Raw genomic sequence first — 23,043 nt, 5'->3', positions numbered from 1 at the left:
TTCACCGGGCTCAGCTAACTGGAGCCCCCATAGTGTCTCACTTCACCTCACACATGAGGTGGAACCACTCATACCCCTTTCCTATTCTAGGCCCAGACTACTCCCCCCCCTCCCCCCCAGTTCTTAGAGGAAGCTTCAGGTCAGTCTCCTTCTTAGGTCATCCCTCCTCCAACCCCTCACACTCCCTTTCTTCACTGCCCCCCCAGGCTCCCTCCCCATCGCCCAGCTCTTTATCACAGCTGTCCCACCTTAACTTCCTTCCTTGCGAACCAAACCCATGCTTCCTACCTTAACCCCAGTATCCCCATGTTCCTTCCAACCCAGCCCCTCCCCCCTCTTTTTTTTTTTTTTTAACGTTTACTTGTTTTTGAGAGAGAGAGAGAGAACACAAGCAGAGGGGCAGAGAGAGCTCCGGGAGACAGAATCTGAAACAGGTCCCAGGCTCTGAGCTGTCAGCACAGCCCAATGTGGGGCTCGGGGCTCCATCTCACCAACTTACATCATGACCTGAGCCAAAGTCGCATGCTTCACTAATGAACTGAGCCACCCAGGCATCCCCAGCCACTCCATTTTAATGTGTATGGGTTTAATCAGAGCTGATTTCTGAGCCCCCACTTGGACTTCTGGCTGTTTCACTTCTCTCCTGCTGTTCCTGAGCACCCCCTTTCATGACCTTCAGTCCTCCTAGGTCACAGCCATTTTTACCCAGCTTGTCCATTTTTGGACCCCCACTCTTCTTGGATCCCCCCTTTTTTTCTGGCCGGCTGCCCCTTTCTCACCGCCCATTTTAATCTTGACCTGGTCGTTTTCACACACACACACACACACACACACACACACACACACACACACACACACCCCGCCCCAACTGTCCACTGGGCTTGTCTTTGATTCCCATTTTTAAAAACCTGCGGCTTACGCCTTCCTCTGGCCCTCGGCTTTCCTCCCGCCCCCTAGGCTCAGCTCCTCTACCTGGGCTCCCATTTAAGCTTTGAGTTCCGGGCCTCAGCGCCCCCACTTTATTCGCCAGGCTCGTTCCTTCCCTGCCACCTTCTTAACCGCCCGGGAGTTCCCGGACCCCCTCCCCCAATTCTGTCCTAGGTCTTCGCTTTTTGTCTCCCTTCCCCCCAGTATCCCTGATCCCCGGTGTCTTCAGGTCCTCGTTTTCACGCGACAGTCTCCTGTCCATTCGCTCCCCCTTCCTCTTCACCTGGTTCCCACCCCCTCCGGTTTTCTTCCCGCCCCATCTCCTTGCCGCACCCCCTCTTCTACCCACACCTCCTGTAACCCCTTCACTATCCCCCCGCCCTCCCCCCCCCCATTGTCACCAGCCGCATTCCTTCCGCTCCCGGTTTCCCTTCCGCCCCATTCCTTCCCACTCCGTTCCTACCCCTCCCTCTCTTCTCTTCATCCCCGCTGCCCCCCGGTTTTAGCCTGCTCCGCTCACCTGCCCCCCCCCCCACCGCTTTCCCTCAACCCCGCCCCCCGGTTTGTATCCGGTCAGCGTTCACCTGCCCGGTCCCCCCCTCCCCGCTTTCCCTCAGGCCCCGCCCCCCCCCGTTTTGTCCTGTCTGCGCCCCACCCCACTTTCCTCTCAGCCGCGTAACCCTCCCCTCTGTTTTATCTTGCACCCCGGTTTCCTTTAGGTCCCCCTTCGGTTTTATCTTGCCCCCACTCCACAGTTTTCCCCCAGGCCCCGCCTCCCGTCGCCCCGCCCCCCGCGCGTCCCCGCCCGCGGCCGCCGCCATGTGACGGGAAGCAGCTGATGGCCTCTCCGGGCGGCGGCGGCGGCGGCGGCGGGCGCGGCGGCGGCGGGGCCGGGGCCAGGGCCGGGGCCGGGGCGGGCGGCGTGGGGGCGGTATGAGGGCCGGCGGCCCGGGGGGCTGAGGCGCCCGCCGCCTGCCGCGGGGCCGCACGCGTCCTCCATGGAGGCCGGAGGTGAGCGGGGTTGGGGTGCGCGGCTTCCCGCCGGGCGGGGCCGGGGCCGTTCTCCCCGGGGGCGGGCGGGGGCGCGGGCTCGGCCGTGGGAGGGGCGCGGCGGGGGGCGCGGGGCCTGGGCGGTCCGCGCGGGCAGGCGGCTGGGGGCGCGCCCGGCGCCCAGCTTTGTTTCACTTTCGCTGTCAGCGGCCGCCACCCGGTCTCCGCCCGCCGCCGAAGCGACCCGAGGAGCACGGGCCGTTGCGTGCCGGGGATCCCCGTCCCCCAGGACAGTGGGGGGCTCCCGAGGCCCGACGCCTATGCCCAGGGAGAACGCGGGGGTTCGCCAGGCCCTGGGGGGGAGGGTGATACCCAGGGGGGTGGGTGCCCAGGTGCCAGGTGACGCAGGTCTGGATGGGAGTCCGCTCTGCCCCTTACGAGCAGTGTGCTCTTGGACGGACCGCATAACTCGAGTCTGTTTTGTATCTGCAAAATGGGATAATAATGGCACGTGCCCCAGCGGGTGGTTGGGAGCTTCCCAAACTTGCATAGTCATAAGAATGGGGTCTGGGGTCCCTATTAAAAAAATCTATTGCGAGCCTCTCCCGGTGGAGACTGATTGGTAGAGGTGGGGTGGGGCTGGGGATGTTGATCCTTGCTGGCGTGTTTGATAGGGCAAGTGTAGGAAATACTGATGGGTGGGGTTCATGCTTCTACCCTTGTTAACAGCTGTCATCAGAAGACGGTGTGGAAGTCTGAGAATATCAGATACACTTGGAGAGTCAGTCCAAATGAACATGTAATCTCGGAGTGCTTGTTATGTGTGCTTGTTACGGCGAAGGCAAAACCTCCAGGTTATCCCTCCGTCTCCTCCCTTCCACCCACCTTGCCTTTAAACCCCACCTGTACAGAAATTTGGGGTGGGCTTGGGGTTTATTCTGGGAGTTCCAACTCTTGAATATATACCCCCGTGCTTAAAGGCAGTGTCTTTAGAGAAAATTCTCAGAAGGGGTCAAGGCCTAGGGTTCAGAATTTGTTCCAGAACCTCTTGGTATTCTTCCAGCGAAGTTCACGCTTCTTCTTGGTCTGGAGAATTCTGATTGTTGATGTTTGTGTTTCCCAGGCTTGTTTGATGGAGCCAGGGATTGTGGGTGGGTAGGTTCAAATCAGGGTATTCCCTGGGGTGGTGTAACTTTTTTTAATTTGGGAAATGACATTTCTTTGTTTGCCGCAGTCAGGCATTCAGTAAAAGGTGTAGAGGCAGCTCTCTCTGCCTTCCCATCCAGATAAGGGCTTTCTTTTCAGTGAGTGTGTTACCACTTTTTAAATGGCCCCTACTGTTTGTCTGAATCTTATGTGAATCTTTTTATAGCTTCCGCTGTTGTTTCCATTGACTCCTTATACTTAAAACTGAAAGCGATCTGTAGTTAGTCTCCCTTTTTAGCTGGAATCTGTTTCCAGTTCTGAGTTTTTCCTGATGATTGACGACTGTGTTTTGGGGTGTGGGCAGAGCTGTTGAGAGCTGCCAAGTTACTGTTAAAAAAAAAAAAAAAAAAAAAAAGGCCAGAGAGTTTTATGTTCTTTTGAAACTGAATAAAGCCCATTGTAATGGGATTACAATGGACAACAGTAGATATCTTCAGAGCAGTGGTTAGAATTCACTTATTCTTTCGACAAATATTTATTGAGTATCTACTGTGTGCCAGGCATTCTCTAGGCCAGCACTGACCGATAGAAATATAATGCCACATCTGTAATTTAGAATGTTCTACCGGCTGCGTGAAAAAAAAGTGAAACCAATTTTAAAATTGTATGTGTCAATCCAGCATATCTAAAATATATCATGTCAACATGATTATTGATTTATTTTAGGTTTTTTTTTTTTTTTTGGTACTAAGTTCAAAATCTGGTGTATGTTATATACTTAACAGCCCATCTTAATTCGGACTTGGCATATTTCAGATGGTCAGTGGTCAACTGTGGCTAGTAGTTACTGTATTGGACAGTACGGCTCAATAGCGAGCAGATAGGCAAGTTTGGGGTGTGGGTGGGGAAGAGAGAGGCAGTGAATACATGAAAACAAGTAAACAATCAAGAAAAGACGAGTGAGTGGTGCCCATAAAATTAAATGGGGTGAACGGAAAGAGACTGACCGATAGTAAGACCAGGAAGGTCTCAGAATGTGACATTGACACTGAGCCCCTGAATGGTAGGATGCAGCAGGCAAAGATCTGGGGCCTGCCAGGCTGTTTTCCAGGCCCAGGGAACAGCTAATGTCAAGATCGCAAGGCTGGACAAACCAGCAAGCTTCCCGCTGGCTGGAGTCCTAGCTTTCTTGTCTGTGCTCAGGTGAATCTCCTTGCACAGAAGCAGCCCATAATAAGTATCTTTCCATTCAGTCTGTTTGTCCAAGTACATCCCAATGATGGGATGTACAAAAACCCTGATCCGTGGGCCTTTTCACTAAGAAGGGCCACGGCAGGTGCAATCCCGGATGAGAGCTGGATCCTCTCGGCTCTGTTTTTTGTTTTTGTGGGGGTCTTTTTGTTTTGTTTTGCTTTTTAAGTTCTGCACTAATTGTGGCTTTTTCCCCCCAGCAGCCAAGTTTAGTTTGGGTTCAGACTCCCCTTCAGAATTTCTTTAACTCTAGAAACGAAGAGATAGGAGTCAGTGAGTTCTTTTCTTCTTTTGGCTCCTGGATTCCTGAGCCTGAAATAGCAGGAGATTAAATCTCCATATCACGGAAATAGAGTGTGAAATCTGGGTATGGCTCATGTTTAAGAAGCATTTCGTATGAAATGTTTGGCATAAGCGTCATAATACTTTAAGGGGCTTCATCTTGTTTATATTTAAAGAGGTATACCACATATATTTTTTTTCAGCAAATACTGACTGACTGCCTGCTCTCTGCCAGGAACTCCGCTACGCACTGAAGAGAAACATACAAGGTCCCTTTTAGCATGGAGTTGGTGTCCTGGTTGAGGGGAGACAGATACTCCTCATCGTGGTGATTGTGCTATAAAGAACATGATGTTGAGGAGTTGTGAAGGAGATTGACTTGGGGCAGAGAAGAGCACTCTAAGGAGTTGTTATTTGAGCCAAGACTGAATGAAGAGAAGGGCCAGTCATGGAAGGGCATTCCAGGCGAAGAGACCAGCTGGTGCAAAGGCCCTGAGTTCGGAACTAATTGGGCACTGTGAAGGGGTGAGTGAAGGCTGGAGTCAGGGGCAGGGAGAGGAGAGTCATAAGCCCAGGTGGGGTTGAAGGCAAGGGGCCAGGTTATGTAGGACTTCAAGGGCACAGTAAGGAGTTTGAATTTTTAAGAGTGGCTGAAACTGATCACTCTAGGAAGTGAGGAGAATGGATGGCCGGGGGCCAGAGTGGAAGCTAGGAGAGCAGTTGGAAGACTGCTCGGTGAGAGGTGATGTTGATGAAATGGTTTGCATAGATTAGAATAGTAGCCATGGAGATAGAGAAGTTAGGTTTGCCAAGTGTTTTGGAAACAGCCCTGATAAAACTAGTTAATGGATTTGGTTTGGGAAGGAAAGAAAAGGAGTCAAGGGGGACCCTTTTATGTTGTGCAAAGCCTCCACAGTGCAGGTTGTGGGAGAAGTGACCCAAGTGTGAATACTCTCAGGGTGGGATAGAGACGTTTCCGTCTAACAGGAAAGAATGTGCCTCCGCATCAGTCGATGACATCCAAGTTGCTCCCCCTTCGCTCTCCCGACATTTTCAGCGAGATAGTCCTTAGTTGTGGGGCTGTCTTGTGCACCGGAGGATGCTTGGCAGCCTCCGCGGCTTCTGTTCATTAGATACCGGTAGCACCACCCCCAATCATGACGGCCAAAATGTCTCCAGACAGCGCCACATGTCCCCAGGGGGCAAAGTCCGTGGAGAACCACTGGATTACGGGAAGGGGGCATTGACAGAGATTAGGGCCAGGCCACCACAAGAAAATATCCAGGAATAACGAGAATGAAGACAACACCACAGGGGGTGGCTGGGTAACACTGAGAGACCGGTTTCGGATTTAAAATATAAAGTAACTTCTTACCATGCAGATAGTCCCATCCAAAGGAATATGCTCCCGTAGACCAGTGCTTGTGTAGATGAAAAGATCTCACGTACAGATTTCTAGGAGGAATTACCTATACAAATAACAATTTAGACAGACCCAATGTATTAAAACCTAGATTTATACATAGAACCTCAGGAAATGACTATTCTCTTTGCAAAGGAAACTTCTTAAATTTTCTTTAAATAGCAAAGCCACCAAAGGCTTGATAGGATTAAAATGCTATTTAAAGAGAGAATCTTCAGCAGCACATGTATTTTATAACACAAGATCATACCCACATCTATAATGCATATACCAGGAGATGTTCTATGTATGCAGACACGCATCTCTCTATGTATACATGTTTACCACCCGTTTCACTGAACACAAGATACCAAGGTTCATATGTATCACTGAGAAAAAATGCTGCCTATTTAGCTATAAAAATTCACCGTTTGTAGGATATATCCTGATTTCAATGGTCATATATGTGAAAAGACCTATAAAGATGTCTCCTAAAATATATGAAATAGGGGCGGTTTAAATCAGTATCTATCTGGTAACAGGTATAAAAAGGGTCAAGGTCTTGAAACTAGTGAAGTGGAACATAGACATCAGGAAATGACCTCATTCGGAGTGGAAGCCAGTTTTTATATTAGTATATATCATAATCATAATTAGTAGTCAGAAAATCAATTCTGAATGCCTTTAGCTTACGAGCTTCCATTGAGAACCTTCCTCTGGAGTAGAGGCTTGAACTAGGAAATGCCCTTCAGGTGGAGGAAGAAACACCAGCGCAGCACGTGCTGTTCACAAGGCACTGTGCTGGGGCCCTGAGAGAAATGAAAATGAACTCCTTTTGGTGTTTGAACAAGGGCGCTTAAATCCTGGTGGAGGGTGGACCAGAAGGAAATTAGTAAACTATAGGAGAGAATGAAGTCAGCAGGGTGGGACTCACTTCCGCTTTAGTAGAGATCATAGAGATAGGGATGTGTGCTAGGGATTCTCAGAAGCTCAGGTGTGCATACCAGTGAGCTGTGTGGGGCCTGGCCAGGTGAGACTCGTGTGGCCAGAGGTCATGGAAAGGAGGCGGGGCCGGTGGTCTGGGGTTCAAGGCCCAGGCTCCACTGCTGTTCTGTGTACACAGGTGGGAGCCTGGAATGTGTTTGAGAGAAATGTCCTGATGTGATGTGTGTTTCAGCTTTAGCGGAGTTCCCTGGGGCGGGGAGGAAAATCAGGAGAGTCTTGTAAAAAAGATCTGGGCAAGATGGGATGAAGGTTTAAAACCAGAACAGACCGGAGATGGAAGTGGAAGGCCAGATCAAGAGGTCTGAGCGGCAGGAAGCTGGGCAAGCGCTGAACATTTTAGCCTCCGCGATGGGGAGGATGCCGGTGAATGAGAGGGAACCTTCTCGTGTCGGATATTCCTTCTTTCACCTGCTTCCCAGTGGCAGGTTCTTTTAAGGAGACTTTAAATACATTTGAAGGCCTCCTGATCTGCACTGTCTAGCTAGCGTGGTCCAGCCTGGTCCGTCTCTCCTCTTTCTTCCTCTTCGAGCATTCATAGGAAAACGAGGCCTCCATTCACTGGGTTCACTGGCACAAAGGTTACTGTGAGTCACGGTTAACCAGCGGTGGCCAGTGCCAGAACTGAGTAACCGCACTGGAATGTGGCCTGTGGCTACTGCTATTGCCGCAGGTCATTTAAATGACAACTCCCTCCTGGAATCCAGAATATCACCCATTGCCTTGGGGAGACCGCGGCTTTCCTGGGTCTGAGTCAGCGGGGCGGTCCGGAGCCCGGCTCCCCACTTTCCCAGGGAAGTGAGGGTGTTCGTCTGAAGCATGCTGTCTCCCGTCTCAGAGGAACCGCTGCTGCTGGCTGAGCTCAAGCCCGGGCGTCCCCACCAGTTCGATTGGAAGTCGAGCTGCGAAACCTGGAGCGTGGCCTTCTCCCCAGATGGTTCGTGGTTCGCGTGGTCTCAAGGACACTGCATCGTCAAGCTGATCCCCTGGCCGCTGGAGGAGCACTTGTAAGTTCTGTCGCACCCAGACCCAGGGGAGCGAGGGAGTCCTCATGGTGGGGAACTTGAGAGTGCTTTCCCAGATTACTCCCTACCCTTTGTGGGTCTCCCTGCCCAGGAGCAGGAGAGAGGGAGTGGCTGAAAACCAGGAATTGATCATTGGGGTTTCTGGAGCCCCCTCACGTTTGGTATGTGTGAAAATCAATCCAGTGGAGATGATGTTATCCGCACTGTCATTTTTTAACAGCTTTAGTGAGCTGTCATTTACCCCGCATACAATCTGCCCATCTAAAGAGTACAGTTCAGTGGCTTCCAGTAGATTGACGGAGTTGTGCAACCATCACCACTATCAATCTCAAAACCACTGTCCTTGCCCCAGAGAGAGCTCGCATCCCTTAGTTGTCGTCCTCCAGTCTCACTCTGTTCTCCAGCGCTGAGCGGCCGCTAATCCACTTTCTGTCTTTACACGTTTGCTTCTCCTGGACATCTCACATAAATTGAATTGTACACCGTGTAGTCTTTTCTGACTGCTTTCTCGCATTTAGGATTTTGTTTTCAGTTATCCGTGTTACAGCACGTATTCCTACTTCCTTTCCTTTTATTGCCAGATAATACTCCATAATGTGTGAGACGGCACGTTTTGTGTATAATCTGTCCATTGGTAGACACTTAGGTGGCTTTCCCTTTCTGGCTATTAGGAATGACGCTGCTGTGAACATTTATGTGTAGGTTTTGGCGTGGACGTATGCTTTCAGTGTTTCGCTGCATGAGAAACAGACTGTTGAGCAGGGGGCTGTAGCATTCTGCAGTCCCACCAGCAGTGTGCTATTTCCCCATCCTCAACAACACTTGTTGTCTGTCTTTCTGATTGTGGCATAGCCGTCCTGGTGGGGCAGGAAGTGGCAACTCATTGTTTGGATTTGCATTTCCCGATGGCTTCTGACGCCAAGCACCTTTACTTATGCTTTTTTTTTTTTTTTTCCTTATGCTTCTTGATCCATCGCAAATCTTCTTTGGAGAAATGTCCATACACATTCTTTGCCCGTTTTGCTTTGAGATGTTTATTTATTTTTGAGAGAGTGCAAGTCTGGGAGGGGCAGACAAAGGGGAACAGAGAATCTGAAGCCGGCTTTGTGCCGACAGCAGTGAGCCCGATGTGGGGCTCGAACTCATGACTCTGGGATCACGACTTGAGCTGAAGTCTGTTGCTCAACCGAGTGAGCCACCCAGGTGCCCCTGCCCATTTTTAAATTGGGTGTTTGGTTTTTTTCTGATGTTAACTAGTTTCTTTCTGTGGGGTTGGACAGGTCCCAGCATCCGAATGCCGTGAGCGCCTGGTCAAAGGGCCCAGCGTCTGCATTTTCTCATTTGTGGCAGGGCAGTTCCATGTCTGCCTTTATTTATTCAGCCAGTATTGTTGGAAATCTTTTTTGGCCTCACACCGAGCCAGGGTCTGAGAATCCTGAAAGAAACCCAGCAAGGCCCCTGCCCTTGAGGGTCTCATTTGTTTCGTATTAGGCGTTTCTTCACATCGCGCATTAGATTTAACGTTTAATGTTTCCTAAGTGGAGTCTGAAGCTCCTTGCCTTGATGACAGGCACCGCCGAAGAGAACTCGCTGAGACGGTCCTCTGCACGCTGCTGGGTTTGAGGGATGTCCATTTGGCTGTTTGGCAGGATGCATCAAGGACCTTGAAACTGTTCTCCGGCTACCGGGGATCTGGGATATGGGGTCATCTGTTTTTATTTACATACGCTGATTTTTGTCCCGGAGTTGGTTCTGTAGTAGTGACAAAACAGAAATCCCTTAAAATCCAGTGATGAGAGGATGGTGCAGGAACTTACGGCATTGCTATAGGGTATTTTTGCAGCCATGAGAGATTTTTTTGCTTTAATCATGATACTCAGTTTCTTCTGTGTAATCAGTTTCATGAGAATGCCAAAGCCATTCTTTTTTCTTATTGAGCTCCTACTGTAAATGTAAGAGACTCAACTGTATATCCAGTCCAGTACGAATTTAGTCAGAAAAAGAATTTTTTAAAAAAGCATAAAAATGGAAACTTTTTCCAAAAATCACTCCTATCCAAACATCTCCATTACCACAGGTAAATATATCCTTCTAGTATGAACTTAGGAAAACGGAAATTGGAGTATTAATCCTTTTTGTGTCTCTGTTCTTTAAATATAGCGAGAGAAATGTTATTGTTTAGTATGTTAAATGAGAAGTTACTTGTTTTAGGGAAAAATCACACATTGTGAAGAATAGTAACTTAGGATAATGCTTAATAATATAAGGAAGGCTTACTGAAAAAAGTAAGCTATAAAACCATATATGTAATATGGTCCCAAATTTGTCTTTAAAAAATGTGGGGGTGCCTGGGTGGCTCAGTCGGTTAAGCGGCCAACTTCGGCTCAGGTCGTGATCTCGCAGTTTGTGAGTTTGAGCCCCGTGTCGGGCTCTGTGCTGACAGCTCAGAGCCGGAGCTTGCTTTGGATTCCGTGTCTCCCTCTCCCTCTCTCTGTCCCTCCCCCACTTAAACTCTGTCTTTCTCTGTCAAAAATGAATAAATGTTAAAGAAAAAAAAATTTTTTAATGTATGTACATACACGTAAATAAAAAAACTGATCTGAAATGTTTACTCTGGTTAGAGTGGTGTTAGGATTATGGGTAATTTTTATTTTATTTGTCTCCCTTCCAAATTTTTCCCATAGTTCTCTATTATTTTTATAATTTAAAATAATTGATATTCTTAAAGTCCTTTAAAAGGGGAACTCTGAGGTCTTTATATTCTTGTTTGGATTGTTACACATTAAAAAAAATTAATAGCACCTTTGGTATTGAGCAAATAATTGATACTAACCAGAGAATTGTATTTTAATAATTTTAGAAATAAAGTTTTTAGAAGCTTAAATTGCAGTGAAGTTAAATTCCCCCTATGACCCTCCCTTGCCGCTAGCCATCCCCTCCCTATGCATGCACCACCTCCAACCCCCCCCCCCCCCCATGTAACTCAAGGGAGTTGATTCAGTGGCAAACTCCAAAGTCCAGGGGATCTGTCGAGTAGTAGGCTTGGATACCCAAGACTTAAGTTCTAGTTCTGCCCCAGATTTTGTGACCCCATGATAGAGGTCTTAGTATCTCTTTCTAAATTTTTTTTTAAACATTTTATTTATTATTTTTTTTTAAATTTTTTTTTTAACGTTTATTTATTTTTGAGACAGAGAGAGACAGAGCATGAACGGGGGAGGGTCAGAGAGAGGGAGACACAGAATCTGAAACAGGCTCCAGGCTCTGAGCTGTCAGCACAGAGCCTGACGCGGGGCTCAAACTCACGGAACGCGAGATCATGACCTGAGCCGAAGTCGGCCGCTTAACCGACTGAGCCACCCAGGTACCCTAACATTTTATTTATTATTAAGAGACAGAGAGAGACAGAGCATGAGCATGGGAGAGGCAGAGAGAGGAGGAGACACAGAATCCAAAGCAGGCTCCAGGCTCTGAGCTGTCAGCACAGAGCCTGACGTGGGGCTCAAACTCAGGAACTGTGAGATCATGACCTGGGCCAAAGTCGGTCGCGCAACCGACTAAGCCACCCAGGCACCCCGAGTGTCCAACTCTTAATTTCAGCTCAGGTCATGAGCCAAGGGTTGTAGGATATTGCCCCGTGTCGATCTCAGTGCTGACCATGGAGCCTGCTTAAGATTCCCTCCCTCTGGGGCGCCTGGGTGGCGCAGTCGGTTAAGCGTCCGACTTCAGCCAGGTCACGATCTCGCGGTCCGTGAGTTCGAGCCCCGCGTCGGGCTCTGGGCTGATGGCTCGGAGCCTGGAGCCTGTTTCCGATTCTGTGTCTCCCTCTCTCTCTGCCCCTCCCCGTTCATGCTCTGTCTCTCTCTGTCCCAAAAATAAATAAAAAACGTTGAAAAAAAAAATTAAAAAAAAAAAAAAAAGATTCCCTCCCTCCGCCACTCACCCATGTGCACGTGCTCTCTTAAAAAAAATTTTTTTTGAATGATAAAGCTCTAAGCCAGGCCCAGTTTAGGACTTCTTAGCTCTGTTTCCTGTCTCCCCCATCCCTGAGGATACTTCCTCCTTGCTCCTGACTTTAGCGTCTGCCCATACCCAGGATTAAGCCCCCTTTTATTTACTCAGCAATTCATTCTTCTATCCTGGCCTTTTTCTCTTGTACCTCTCAAAATCTGACATATGCCGTATGTGTGCGTGTGTGTATGTATGTATACATACATACGTGCACACATATATACATACATACATACATGTGTATATATATAATTTTTTTTTCATTCTCTCTCAACTAAAATGTCAGGTCCTTGAGGGCATGGTTCCCTGCTGTACCACGGGACTCTAGAACAGGTCTGGCAGATGAATGGTCTCTCCCTGTCTTCAGCTCTCCTCCTCCATTCTTCTCAAACACAGGTCTGATTAGGTCCCGTAGCTGCTTACACAATTCCAGTGGGTCCTCACGGTAGTGGGAGGATAGTGGGATGAGAGTCCGACAACGCGGCCAGGCACTGACAGGGAAGCACAGGAGGGTGCTTGCTCTCCACTGTGCGGCCCCCCCGCCCTCAGTGTGCACCGATCACACCTCTCAACACCACTGTGTTCCTTCCTGTTCTCCACAGAAGACCCTGTCCCAAGCTCCTTTACGTGGAAAATCTATCCTCATTCTTTTTTTAATGTAAAAAAAATTTTTTTAACGTTTTATTTATTATTGAGAGACAGAGAGAGACAGAGCATGAGCATGGGAGAGGCAGAGAGAGGAGGAGACACAGAATCTGAAGCAAGCTCCAGGCTCCGAGCTGCCAGCACAAAGCCTGAGGTGGGGCTCGAACACACAAACTGCGAGATCATGACCTGAGCCAAGTCGGACGCTTAACCAACTGAGCCATCCAGGCGCCCCAGTATCTCTTTCTAGAGAAAGTACATTAAAAAAAGAGAGAAAGTAAATTTATGATACTTAAATGAATTAATCTGCAGCTATGCCTTGGGGCGCCTGGGTGGCTCAGTCAGTTAAGTGTCCGACTTCGGCTCAGGTCATGATCTCGTGGTCCTGAGTTTGAGCCCTGGATCCCGCTTTGGATTCTATGTCTCCCTCTCTCTCTGACCCTCTCCTGTTCACACTCTGTTTTCCTCTCTCTCAAAAAATAAACATTTTTTTAAAAATGTGCAGATATGCCTTAATTCCTTTGGAATAAAATAGCTACTACAGATTATTCCTTAATTCAAAGACAAAAGTTAGGATTCTATAAAAAAATAAAACAAATGGAACTTCGGTGGTTCCCGGGTGTCCTATAAAGCTTTCCCTGCGTCTTGCCTTTTCTGTGCTTCTTCCCTGGATGGCAGACTCAGGCCCCTGTGCCTGGGCCAGACAGGTCTACAAAGCGTGTGGGTTGAGCAGGGTCAGCCGAAAAGACATTATCATATTCAGATGTTTGTCAGGACGACAGGTTTTCAAACTGCATTGGCCATTGAGACCTGGGGTCAGCAGACTTTTACTGTGGAGGTGCAGATGTTAAATATTTTTGGCTTTGGGGGCCATACGGTCCGTCGAGACTACTCAGCTCTGCCGTTAACAGCGGAAGGCAGCCATTGATGGTATGTGAAGGAATGAATGTGGTGGTTTCCGATAAAACTTCGTCTCTGAAAACAGATTGCTGGCCTGGGCATAGTTTGCCAACCTCTGATTTCAGCTAATAGAGTTTTAGAGCTGGAGGAGCCTATGTTTGCCTCAATTCCATCCCCTCCCTTCTAATTTTACAGGTGAGCTTAGTGAAAATTTTGTAATAGATTTCAGCCACACACTTGGCAAAAATATGATTTACTTACAGCTTTGGGGGAACAAATCTAATACATAAAGACGTCCTGTTATGTACACGCTGAGTATGGAATTTTTCATGGAATGGAGTTCCAGCTTCCTCATCTCCATTTCCCCCAGTTTGGTATGCCCGGAGTATGGTCAGGGCCACCCAGAAAGGTAGGACTTAACACTTGCACTGATAAAGTATACTGCAGATGGGAAACTTTGATGTTGGGGGCTGAACCCCTGGGGCTGTCCAACTTCTCAAGCCCGTGAGGTGGTGTCTACTGGGGGGAATGGTGGGCGGGGCCTGCGTCTTCTGTGACTCATCTGGGCCTGTGTTTTACCGTCAAGTAGAAGGTAAAAGCGGGGGGTCCGGCCACGGGATCTTTGAGGTCAGTGCACTTCTGCACAATTCGGTGGGCTCTTTCTCTCCTTGATCACCTCACTGGTCGGTTCCTGTGCTGGACATACCGTCAGAGAGGTAAGCGAAAGAGCCTCACTGATTGGTTGGAACACAAAGCGAGTGAAGGTGGAAATCAGCGTGTACCAAGCAAACTGTGTTGGCCGGAAGAGGGTTTATTTTCCCGCTCCTTGGGGCTTTCTAAGCTCGAGATAAAGGGGCTCATCAGGCAGGGGAGTAGCAGATGGGTATTCAAGTTCTAAGATCTGTCCTAGTTCCAAAGCTACGGCATGCCTTCTTCCTCATGGGAAACACTGAGTGCATCTTTCCTTCCGTGCACCAAACCCGAGAGAACTTTCTGAGGAAGCGTATGGCTCCCTGGGGCTTCTGTGATCTAGTTATCCCACAAGGCGGGTCACCCCGTTGCAGGGCTATCACAAATGGGATGAACCAAGGCTCATGAAGTCTCTGTTACATGGATTCTAAAAAGAAATGAAAAGTCATGCCAGAATTCACGGAAGGCCAATTTGTTTCTAGAACTTTAATGTCTCAGATACCCTAAAATGAGAAGTTGGTTGGTTGCCTTGGTGACAATTTTAGACTCATGAAGGGATCTCTGCTTCCTCCAGCATCCCTAAAGGGTTTGAAGCCAAAAGCCGGAGCAGCAAAAATGACACAAAAGGGCGAGGCAGCCCAAAGGAGAAGACTCTGGACTGTGGGCAGATTGTCTGGGGTTTGGCCTTCAGCCCGTGGCCTTCTCCACCCAGCAGGAAGCTCTGGGCACGCCACCATCCCCAGGTGCCAGACATCTCTTGCCTGATCCTCGCTACAGGACTCAATGATGGGCAGATCAAGATTTGGGAGGTGCAGACAGGTAGGTCATTTCTGCCCGCGACAGGGTCTGGGTGTGCATGTTCTCATCAGGGATCACGGGGGCCGCCAGGCCCCCAGCCGGCTGAGGGGTGTGGCTGTGACCAGCAGACCGGGCGCCTCCTTCTTCCCACTGACCGACTGCTCCTGCTCCCACGCCAGGGCTCCTGCTTTTGAATCTTTCCGGCCACCAAGATGTTGTGAGAGATCTAAGCTTCACGCCCAGCGGCAGTTTGATTTTGGTGTCAGCATCTCGGGATAAGACTCTTCGCATCTGGGACCTGAACAGACATGGTATGGAGGTGATGGCACCACCGAGCGGCTCCGCAGATAACCATATTTGCCCCTTTCTCCACGTGACCCATGTCACCTTTATCTAGAACAGTGTTTCGCAACCAGTTTTCCTAAGGGGTCTTTTAAGACATTTTTTCCTAACCTTCCTCATCCCCATGAGATACTAGTATTGAGAATATACCATTTACTTAGGCACTGAGTGCGTATCTGTGCACATAAAAAAAGTAAGACTCCACCCCTATTGAAAATACATGATAGAGCATAGGTTTTCTCAACCACGGCATCGTTGACATTTTGGGCACAGTAATTCTTTCGTTTTTGTTTTTTTTTCAATGTTTATTTTTGAGAGAGAGAGAGAGAGAGAGAGAGCGCACAAGCAGGAGAGGGGCAGAGAGGAAGAGAGAGAGGGAGACACAGAATCCAAAGCAGGCTGCAGGCTCCAGGCTCTGAGCGGTCAGCACAGAGCCTGACTTAGGGCTCGAACCCATGAACTGCGAGATCGTGACCTGACCCTAAGTTGGACGCTTAACTGACTTAGCCACCCAGGCGCCCCTGTGCATGATAATTCTTTGTTCCAGGCCGTCCCGTGCGTTCTGGGAGTTGAGCAGCACCCCTGACCCCTGCCCATTAGATACCAGGTGCACCTTTTCTTGTTCTGACAACCAAAATGTGTCCAGACACCACGCCCTGTCCATGTGAAGGGCAGAGTCTCCCCAGGTTAGGAACCACAGATCTAGAAGTCCTCCGTGTGGGATACTTCCTGTCAGAAATCATGTTTCTCTGTGAAGCGGAATCTTTGCCTAGAAGAAATCTCTTAGACTTGAGAGGGTCAACTTTCGTGGAATTTTGCTGTGAGCAGAACCGCATACAGGGGTGGCCAGCAAAGAATTCCATACATCTCCAGTATTGAGCTTTAACTGGAAAGGTGACATAGGGAAGGGGAATTTATCTCCAGGCCACTTCTTCCCCACGTGGGCAGGGAGTCAGGGGCTGGAGGGAGGAAATGGCGACGTGGACAGTTGATGAAGAGGGCGTTCATCCCTGATAACGCAGAGGGACCGGTATTCCTGCCTCAGCCGTGACGGGGCCAGCTCCCCACAACCATGAGCTACTCCTGCCCTCTGAGAAACAAGCCTGCTGGGGGCGCCTCGGTGGCTCAGTCTGTTGAGCGTCCGACTTCAGCTGAGGTCATGATCTCGCGGTCTGTGAGTTCGAGCCCCGCGGAGCTTGTTTCAGATTCTGTGTCTCCCTCTCTCTTTGCCCCTCCCCTGCTCATGCTCTGTCTCTCTCTCTCTGTCAAAAATAAATAAAAACATTAAAGAAAAGAAACGAGCCCACTGACTTGTCAAACAGCCAAGGAGGTGCTTGTGGTGTCCTTATCCAGGGGCATCTGGTCACCAAGAGAACTCTGGCAGTTTCTGCCCTTGGCTGTGGCACGTGAAGTCATAAGATAGGTCTGCTGCCTGGGAAGGCTTCTTCCTCCAAGGTGGCGCCATTTTTAATGCATCCTGAGGCAGCTTGTTGCCACCATGTAAGGAAGGTTCTTGAAGCGACTTGAAAGTCTTTCGGTGGTTAGGGGCTCCTGGGTGGCTTTGTGGGTTGAGCATCCGACTTCGGTTCAGGTCATGATCTCGCGGTTTGTGAGTTCGAGCCCCGCCTCGGGCTCTGTGCTCAGAGCCTGGAGCCTGCTTCGGATTATGTGTCTCCGTCTCTTTCTCTGCCCCTCCCCTGCTCACATTCTGTCTCTCTCTCTCTCTCTCAAAAATAAAAAAATTAGAAAAAAAATTTCTTTTAAATAATAAAACCTTTCAGTGGTTGGGAAGGCAGGACTAGCTGAAGGGGACTGGGAGCAGGCCAGTGCACTAGGGCATTCCCAGGAGGGGAGGGGATGAAGTCGTGTTCCCAGGTCCTGGGCCTGGCCCTGGCCCTACCCTTCTGCCTGAATTTGTTCAACACTCACAGCCACCCTGGGGATAGGTGCTGCTCTGATATGATAGCTGAAGAAACCATGACTTACCTAAAAAAAAAAAATTATATGGACCCACATACATATATGTAAACTCTTCAATGCATGACTCTCTGTGTTCATGTAAACTTTTTCCCCCCTTTTTCCCCTTTCAAACCCGAGTTTGTCTTGGTACCTCCTCCTACCCCGTCTCTTTCCCCATCTCATCCTCCCCTCCCATTGCATCCTTCCCTGTATTCCCCCGGCAACCTCCTGGCCCATGCTCGCAGCCTTCCGCATTCCCCTGTATACTTACTTGCATATTCCTGCTTGGAATCAGGGGTCAGTTATGGATTTGGGAGTCATCGTTCCACAAAAAGATTCATGTTATTCGCATATTTTCTGCAAATAGTACTCCATGGAAATTCTAATTTTTTTTCTTAATGTTTATTTGTCTTTGAGAGAGAAACAGAGCGTGAGCAGGGGAGGGGTAGAGGGAGAGGGACACACAGAATCCGAAGCAGGCTTCAGGCCCTGAGCTGCCAGCACGGAGCCCGACATGGGGCTCGAATTCATGAACCGCAAGATCATGTGACCTGAGCCGAAGTCAGACGCTCAGACGCTCAACTGACTGAGCCACCCAGGCGCCCCTTCCGTGGAAATTCTAGGTCCCTAATGCCATCTGAATTAACGGGGTAGATGTATTCCATATATTTACCCATTCTCTTATGCTTATGGATGGACATTTTAGTTTTTCCCCAAAACAGAACTGGAGAGGTTATGTAAGTGGCCCTTATGTGCTGAGGAAACCGTGGAGTCAGGGTTCAGACCCAAGTTCGCCTGACAGCAGAGCACGTGGCCCTCATTACTCTGCACCGTGGCTCATCCAGACACTCTGGGGAGGGTGAGAGAGCAGGAGAGGGGGAAGCCATTACAGAGTGTAAATGACAGAAGTACAGATAAGACAGTCTCAAATTTGGGAGGATGCTTCAAAGTTCTAGAGGTGGTTGAGGGACCTAAAAAGAATGTTCTCTCATGTCAAAGGGATCTGTCAGATCTGATCTATGTATAGCCTTTCCCCCATTGATCTGGTGGGTTTTGGTGAAACAGAAAGTAGTGATTTCCTCGGGGATCAGAATATCGTATGAATCGATTTCAGCGTTTAATGACAAATCCTGTCTTCTTCCTCTGCGTGAAAAAAGTGGGCCTTTGGGCTCAGCTGACAGAGAACCAGATGGGTGTACTGGGCAGGTGGGTGACCACCAGCTCTCCGGTCTTCTGACTTTGTGGTTTCGGGAACTGGCTCACCATTCGCTCCTTTTCTGTGCCAGGTAAACAGATCCAGGTGTTATCGGGCCACCTGCAGTGGGTTTACTGCTGCTCTGTCTCCCCGGACTGCAGCATGCTGTGCTCTGCAGCTGGAGAGAAGTCGGTAAGTCTCACACGTCGGGTACCATTTTCTCTGCCGCCTGAGTTCTGCGAGACCTGGAGGTCTGAATGGGCCTCGCGTGAGAGGGAAAGTAGGCCCAGTGCCTCAAGATTCATGTGCAGACCACCCCCGACAGAAGGCGTGCTTGTGGGCCGTGACCTCCTCTTGCACACCTCTCTTCTGATACGCACTTTGACACAAACCAGAAGAGAGGAGATGTTTGAAGTGGGTGGTTGCTCTCACCACTGGATGAGGGCTGTCTGCCTTCACAAAATGGTAAAGGTGTGCTTTTTAAATTTCTTTCCCCTCCCCAGAGTCTTAAGAATTTAAAAGTTGCAGCCCATGTATGGGTCTAATTTCCTTTGAACCATTTAACTTGAATCTACAGAATTGGGAATGCCATTTCAAATCAGAATGGACAGTTACGTGTGGAACTTTGTCCTGAAATCCTGTCCGTTATTTCAGAAAGTATTAGAAACCCAAGAACAGTTTGGGAACAGTTTGTTTGAAGTTTAGATCTGTATTGAGCTATTTGCTATGATCAACCAAAGGTTAAGAGTTCACTATATGGTACAGCCCAGGTGGTTGGTTAATCATTCGTTTGGGGTTTGGAACTACGTGAAACCGAGTTTTCTTAAAGGGAAGAGAATAAAATCCCGTTTTTAACGATTAAAGGTTTAAAGTGATGAACTGTGTCAGACGTACGCACGATCGTGGGGCAGATTTCCACCATTCTGTGAACTCGTGGTGTAAAATGGCTCGACAGGGTACGATCGCTTTGTTGGGAGCCCTGGTGTTCACCTCGGACCCTGCTGTTTGGTTTTAAGTGAAAGGACAAGATAATTCTTGGCTTAGGTCTGCATTAGCATATACTGTGATCTTGCAGACAGGGTTCAGAAGCAGAACTCAGAGAACATTTAGCTGGTGGTCTTCCTGAGCTTGGCTGGGTTTATTCTCCCTTACAGTAAGCTCCTCGAACGTGTACGTTGGTTGAGTGCCTCCAGAATTCAGACCTGTTTCTTTACTTAGACCTTTATGATGCGTTCTGGAAGAGCTGTACAAAGCGGGAGTGGAGAGCTTGGCTTCACCTGGCCACGGGGCCTGACGTGGGCATCGCTGTGTCGCCCGCTCACCGTTCACATTCTAAGCAGTTTGCTGCCACCCCTGACCGGGCACCTGTTCCTTTCCACAGGTCTTTCTGTGGAGCATGCGGTCCTACACGTTAATCCGGAAGCTAGAGGGCCACCAAAGCAGTGTTGTCTCTTGTGACTTCTCACCTGACTCCGCCTTGCTCGTCACGGCTTCTTACGATACCAACGTGATCATGTGGGACCCCTATACTGGCGAGAGGCTGAGGTCACTCCAGTAAGGACGGACTCCCTGCCTAGGACTTTCTTTGGGGGGGGGGGGGGTGACTGATGAGAAAGCTGCCTTGGGTTAGGCACGTCCCTCGCAGAGTCCAGGGCATGGGAGGGGACAGTCTGGGTAAAAGGCACAGTGGGTTCGGTGTTTCTCAGGCGTTGGCTTGCAGGGGCACCTCGCCGTCAGTTACATTCTCAAATTAGACCCGAGGGCTTCAGGGCTCCTGATACAGGAGGCGGTGTGTACTCTGGATTCAGCGTTAACGAAACCTCAAAATGACTCTTTCTTTCCATTTACTAATAACTGTAGTAGCAAATTCAGAACAGTCTTCTTACTGAAACTGGTATTTCCAAAATGAATTTTCATGTTCTCACAAACTTGGTCTTTTTCTCTTTGTCTCTGTTGTTTTCTGAAGCAAATAATAGGCAGTCCTATAATTATCATGTATCTTAACCTAAAAAAGGCTTTCAGTTTGTACTGTGGTATTAAAGTGAGGGCTGACCTACTTTGCATAAGGAAGTCAGCGCAGGGAGCGCGACTAACCCTTCAGCCCCTTCCCCAAGACACCTGGAGCCTTAGGAAAGGCGCTTTTTCCCCCCAGTCTGCTTATCCTGAGGTTTTCCAGATGGGGTACAAGACGGGTCTTGAGCCTTTCCTAGTCGCACCATTTTGGCCTCCTGCCTGGGAAAGAAGATGAAGGGTGGAGAGTGGCCCATCACTCCAGGCCTGTCATCCTGTTCCTTTCTCCTCAGCCACACCCAGCTTGACCCCCCCATGGACGACAGCGATGTCCACATTAGCTCCCTGAGGTCCGTGTGCTTCTCTCCCGAAGGCTTGTACCTCGCCACGGTGGCGGATGACAGGTAACGAAGAGACACCTCTGTACGGGGCCTCGGAGCAAGTCCCCGCAAGTAATTGTAGCATTACCCTCTGGCCTGGCCTCAGGTCTGCTGATGCGCAAACGTGTCTTTTCTCTCTCCGTCCAGACTCCTCAGGATCTGGGCCCTGGAACTGAAAACTCCAATCGCATTTGCTCCTATGACCAATGGTCTTTGCTGCACATTTTTTCCACATGGTGGAGTTATTGCCACAGGGTATGTATCTGATAGCTGAACAGATGGGTAGCAGTTTCTGCTGAGTGTACTATGCAGCTTTTTAAGGGAAGAAAGCCTCTAGAATTTTCTTGCCTACGGTGAAGCCTTTAAAGAAATCCAAGAGGACACAAAATTCTAATATTCTATCCTGCCAATACAGGTTATCATTTACTCTTAATGTTCAATCTAAATGTAATTAAAGAGCTGTGATTCATGCCACTTAATGGGCCAAGTTCACAAGGAAGCAGAAATTGAGACGATGCAGAAATTTATATGGGAAACCATTTAGGGCAGAGACCACCTTACAGGGAACGGCGTCCATAATTCAGGAGGTGGCGCTCTTCCCTCCGTTACATTTGAACTCACGGTGTGATCCAGAAGGGCTGTGCTCCCAGATAGCCCTTTGGTACCCCACCTTTGGTACCAAAGGTACCCCTTTGGTAGCCCACCTTTGGTACCAAAGGTGTCTTGAGTTCCTCTCATCCTCCCCGCAGCCTTAATTATTCAGCATTACAGCCTTCACATCGATTCCAACCATCAGGGTTGCACTTAAGCGTTGCAGTTCACTCTCTGGGTGTCTCCTGCCGATGCAAGTCAGAGGAGGAACGTGGATACCCGTCACAGTGAAAACATGTATTTCTGAGGTCGGCCTTAAAGCGTCCGTCTCGGTTTTGTTTCAGGACAAGAGATGGCCACGTCCAGTTCTGGACAGCTCCGAGGGTCCTGTCCTCACTGAAGCACTTATGCCGGAAAGCCCTTCGAAGTTTCCTAACCACCTACCAAGTGCTAGCACTGCCGATCCCCAAGAAAATGAAAGAGTTCCTCACATACAGGACTTTTTAAGCCACGCCCCATAGTCTTATACTTGTTTTCTTGGTAGCAGGATAAACCTCCCTGGCAGGGGAGCAGCTGGAACCAGGGGCCAGTCGTCAGGTCTTGGCTCCGAAGATCATTTCTTTTTGGGACTGTGAACAGAATGTAGCGAAACCAGATACCAGTGGACTAGTCACCAGGGATTTTCTCCGTGACATGGGGAGGTCAGTCACAGAGGGGGACTCCGGCTCCGCGACAGCTGAGCCTTCCCTTAAATCCTGAGTCCGCTTACAGACGGCAGTGCCCAACACCTTTTAAAGTCATGGTTTTGATTCAAGCGCAGTTACTCATGTTGATTCGGTAAGAAGGGTCAGCAGGCCTCAGGAGCCTCTGTGTCGGGGCGGAGTTGGGTCCCTCGACTGGCAAGCGTGGCTTCTGCCCCGTACTTAAGCGTTGTCGTGTTTCACACACAGTGGTGACACTGTTCTGAAGTTCTCTCCTGCTGTGTCAGAGTGGCTTTGATATTGGCAGGTGCCGTCCTTCCTCTGGCTCCCCTCTGACCGGCAGGACAAAGTTTTCACGGAGCCGTGTGCCGTGAGGTATTGACTAAATTGCAGCTGACTCAGAGGCCGTGCTCCCGACTGATACACTATAAATGGCTTTTTTTTTTTTTTTTTTTTTTTTTTTTTTTTTTATAAACAGTGGTGTGCATGTGCAGGCGATGACAGATGTGTATGTCCGGTCCCACACAGATGTCCCCCTAAACTGCATGACTGTTCAGATGGCCACCGCGTTGCAGGTGTTTGCCATTTGTAGCATATTTATTTGTATTTTCTCAGCAGATGTTAAGGTACAACTGTGTTTCCCTCCACGGTATCTAAAAACCATAGTTGTTAAGCCGACCAGTTGTGAAGATGTCTCTTCTTGATTGTGTAGAGAATTGGTGTGGCCGCCCCTTCGGCTGATTCTCGTGTACGCGGTCTGCCTCTGCTGCGTCACCTCATCGGACTCCTCAGCCGG

General features: G+C 49.2%; 1 protein-coding gene across 3 annotated transcripts; it reads left to right on the top strand.

Moving 5' to 3' along the window:
- The first annotated feature begins 1,847 nt into the window (after positions 1–1,847).
- WSB2 (WD repeat and SOCS box containing 2) lies at positions 1,848–22,925 on the top strand. Of its 3 annotated transcripts, none has more exons than XM_042961608.1 (9): positions 1,848–1,938; positions 7,839–8,007; positions 14,846–15,090; positions 15,249–15,380; positions 18,657–18,757; positions 19,947–20,119; positions 20,869–20,979; positions 21,103–21,210; positions 21,891–22,925. In XM_042961608.1, exons 1-9 carry the CDS (start codon positions 1,926–1,928, stop codon positions 22,051–22,053), a joined length of 1,215 nt encoding a protein of 404 aa, XP_042817542.1. In that variant the 5' UTR covers positions 1,848–1,925; the 3' UTR covers positions 22,054–22,925. The 3 variants fall into 3 exon arrangements, with proteins under 3 accessions (XP_042817542.1, XP_007079692.1, XP_042817543.1); XM_042961609.1 differs by lacking the exon at positions 1,848–1,938 and adding an exon at positions 13,845–13,990 and having other exon boundaries at positions 7,938–8,007; XM_007079630.3 differs by lacking the exon at positions 1,848–1,938 and having other exon boundaries at positions 7,805–8,007.
- The last annotated feature ends 118 nt before the right edge of the window (positions 22,926–23,043 follow it).

Source organism: Panthera tigris, chromosome D3, assembly GCF_018350195.1.
Source record: "Panthera tigris isolate Pti1 chromosome D3, P.tigris_Pti1_mat1.1, whole genome shotgun sequence".
NCBI lineage: Eukaryota > Metazoa > Chordata > Mammalia > Carnivora > Felidae > Panthera > Panthera tigris.
Note: the sequence above shows the minus strand (reverse complement) of the source record. Positions and strands in the feature narration are given on the sequence as shown.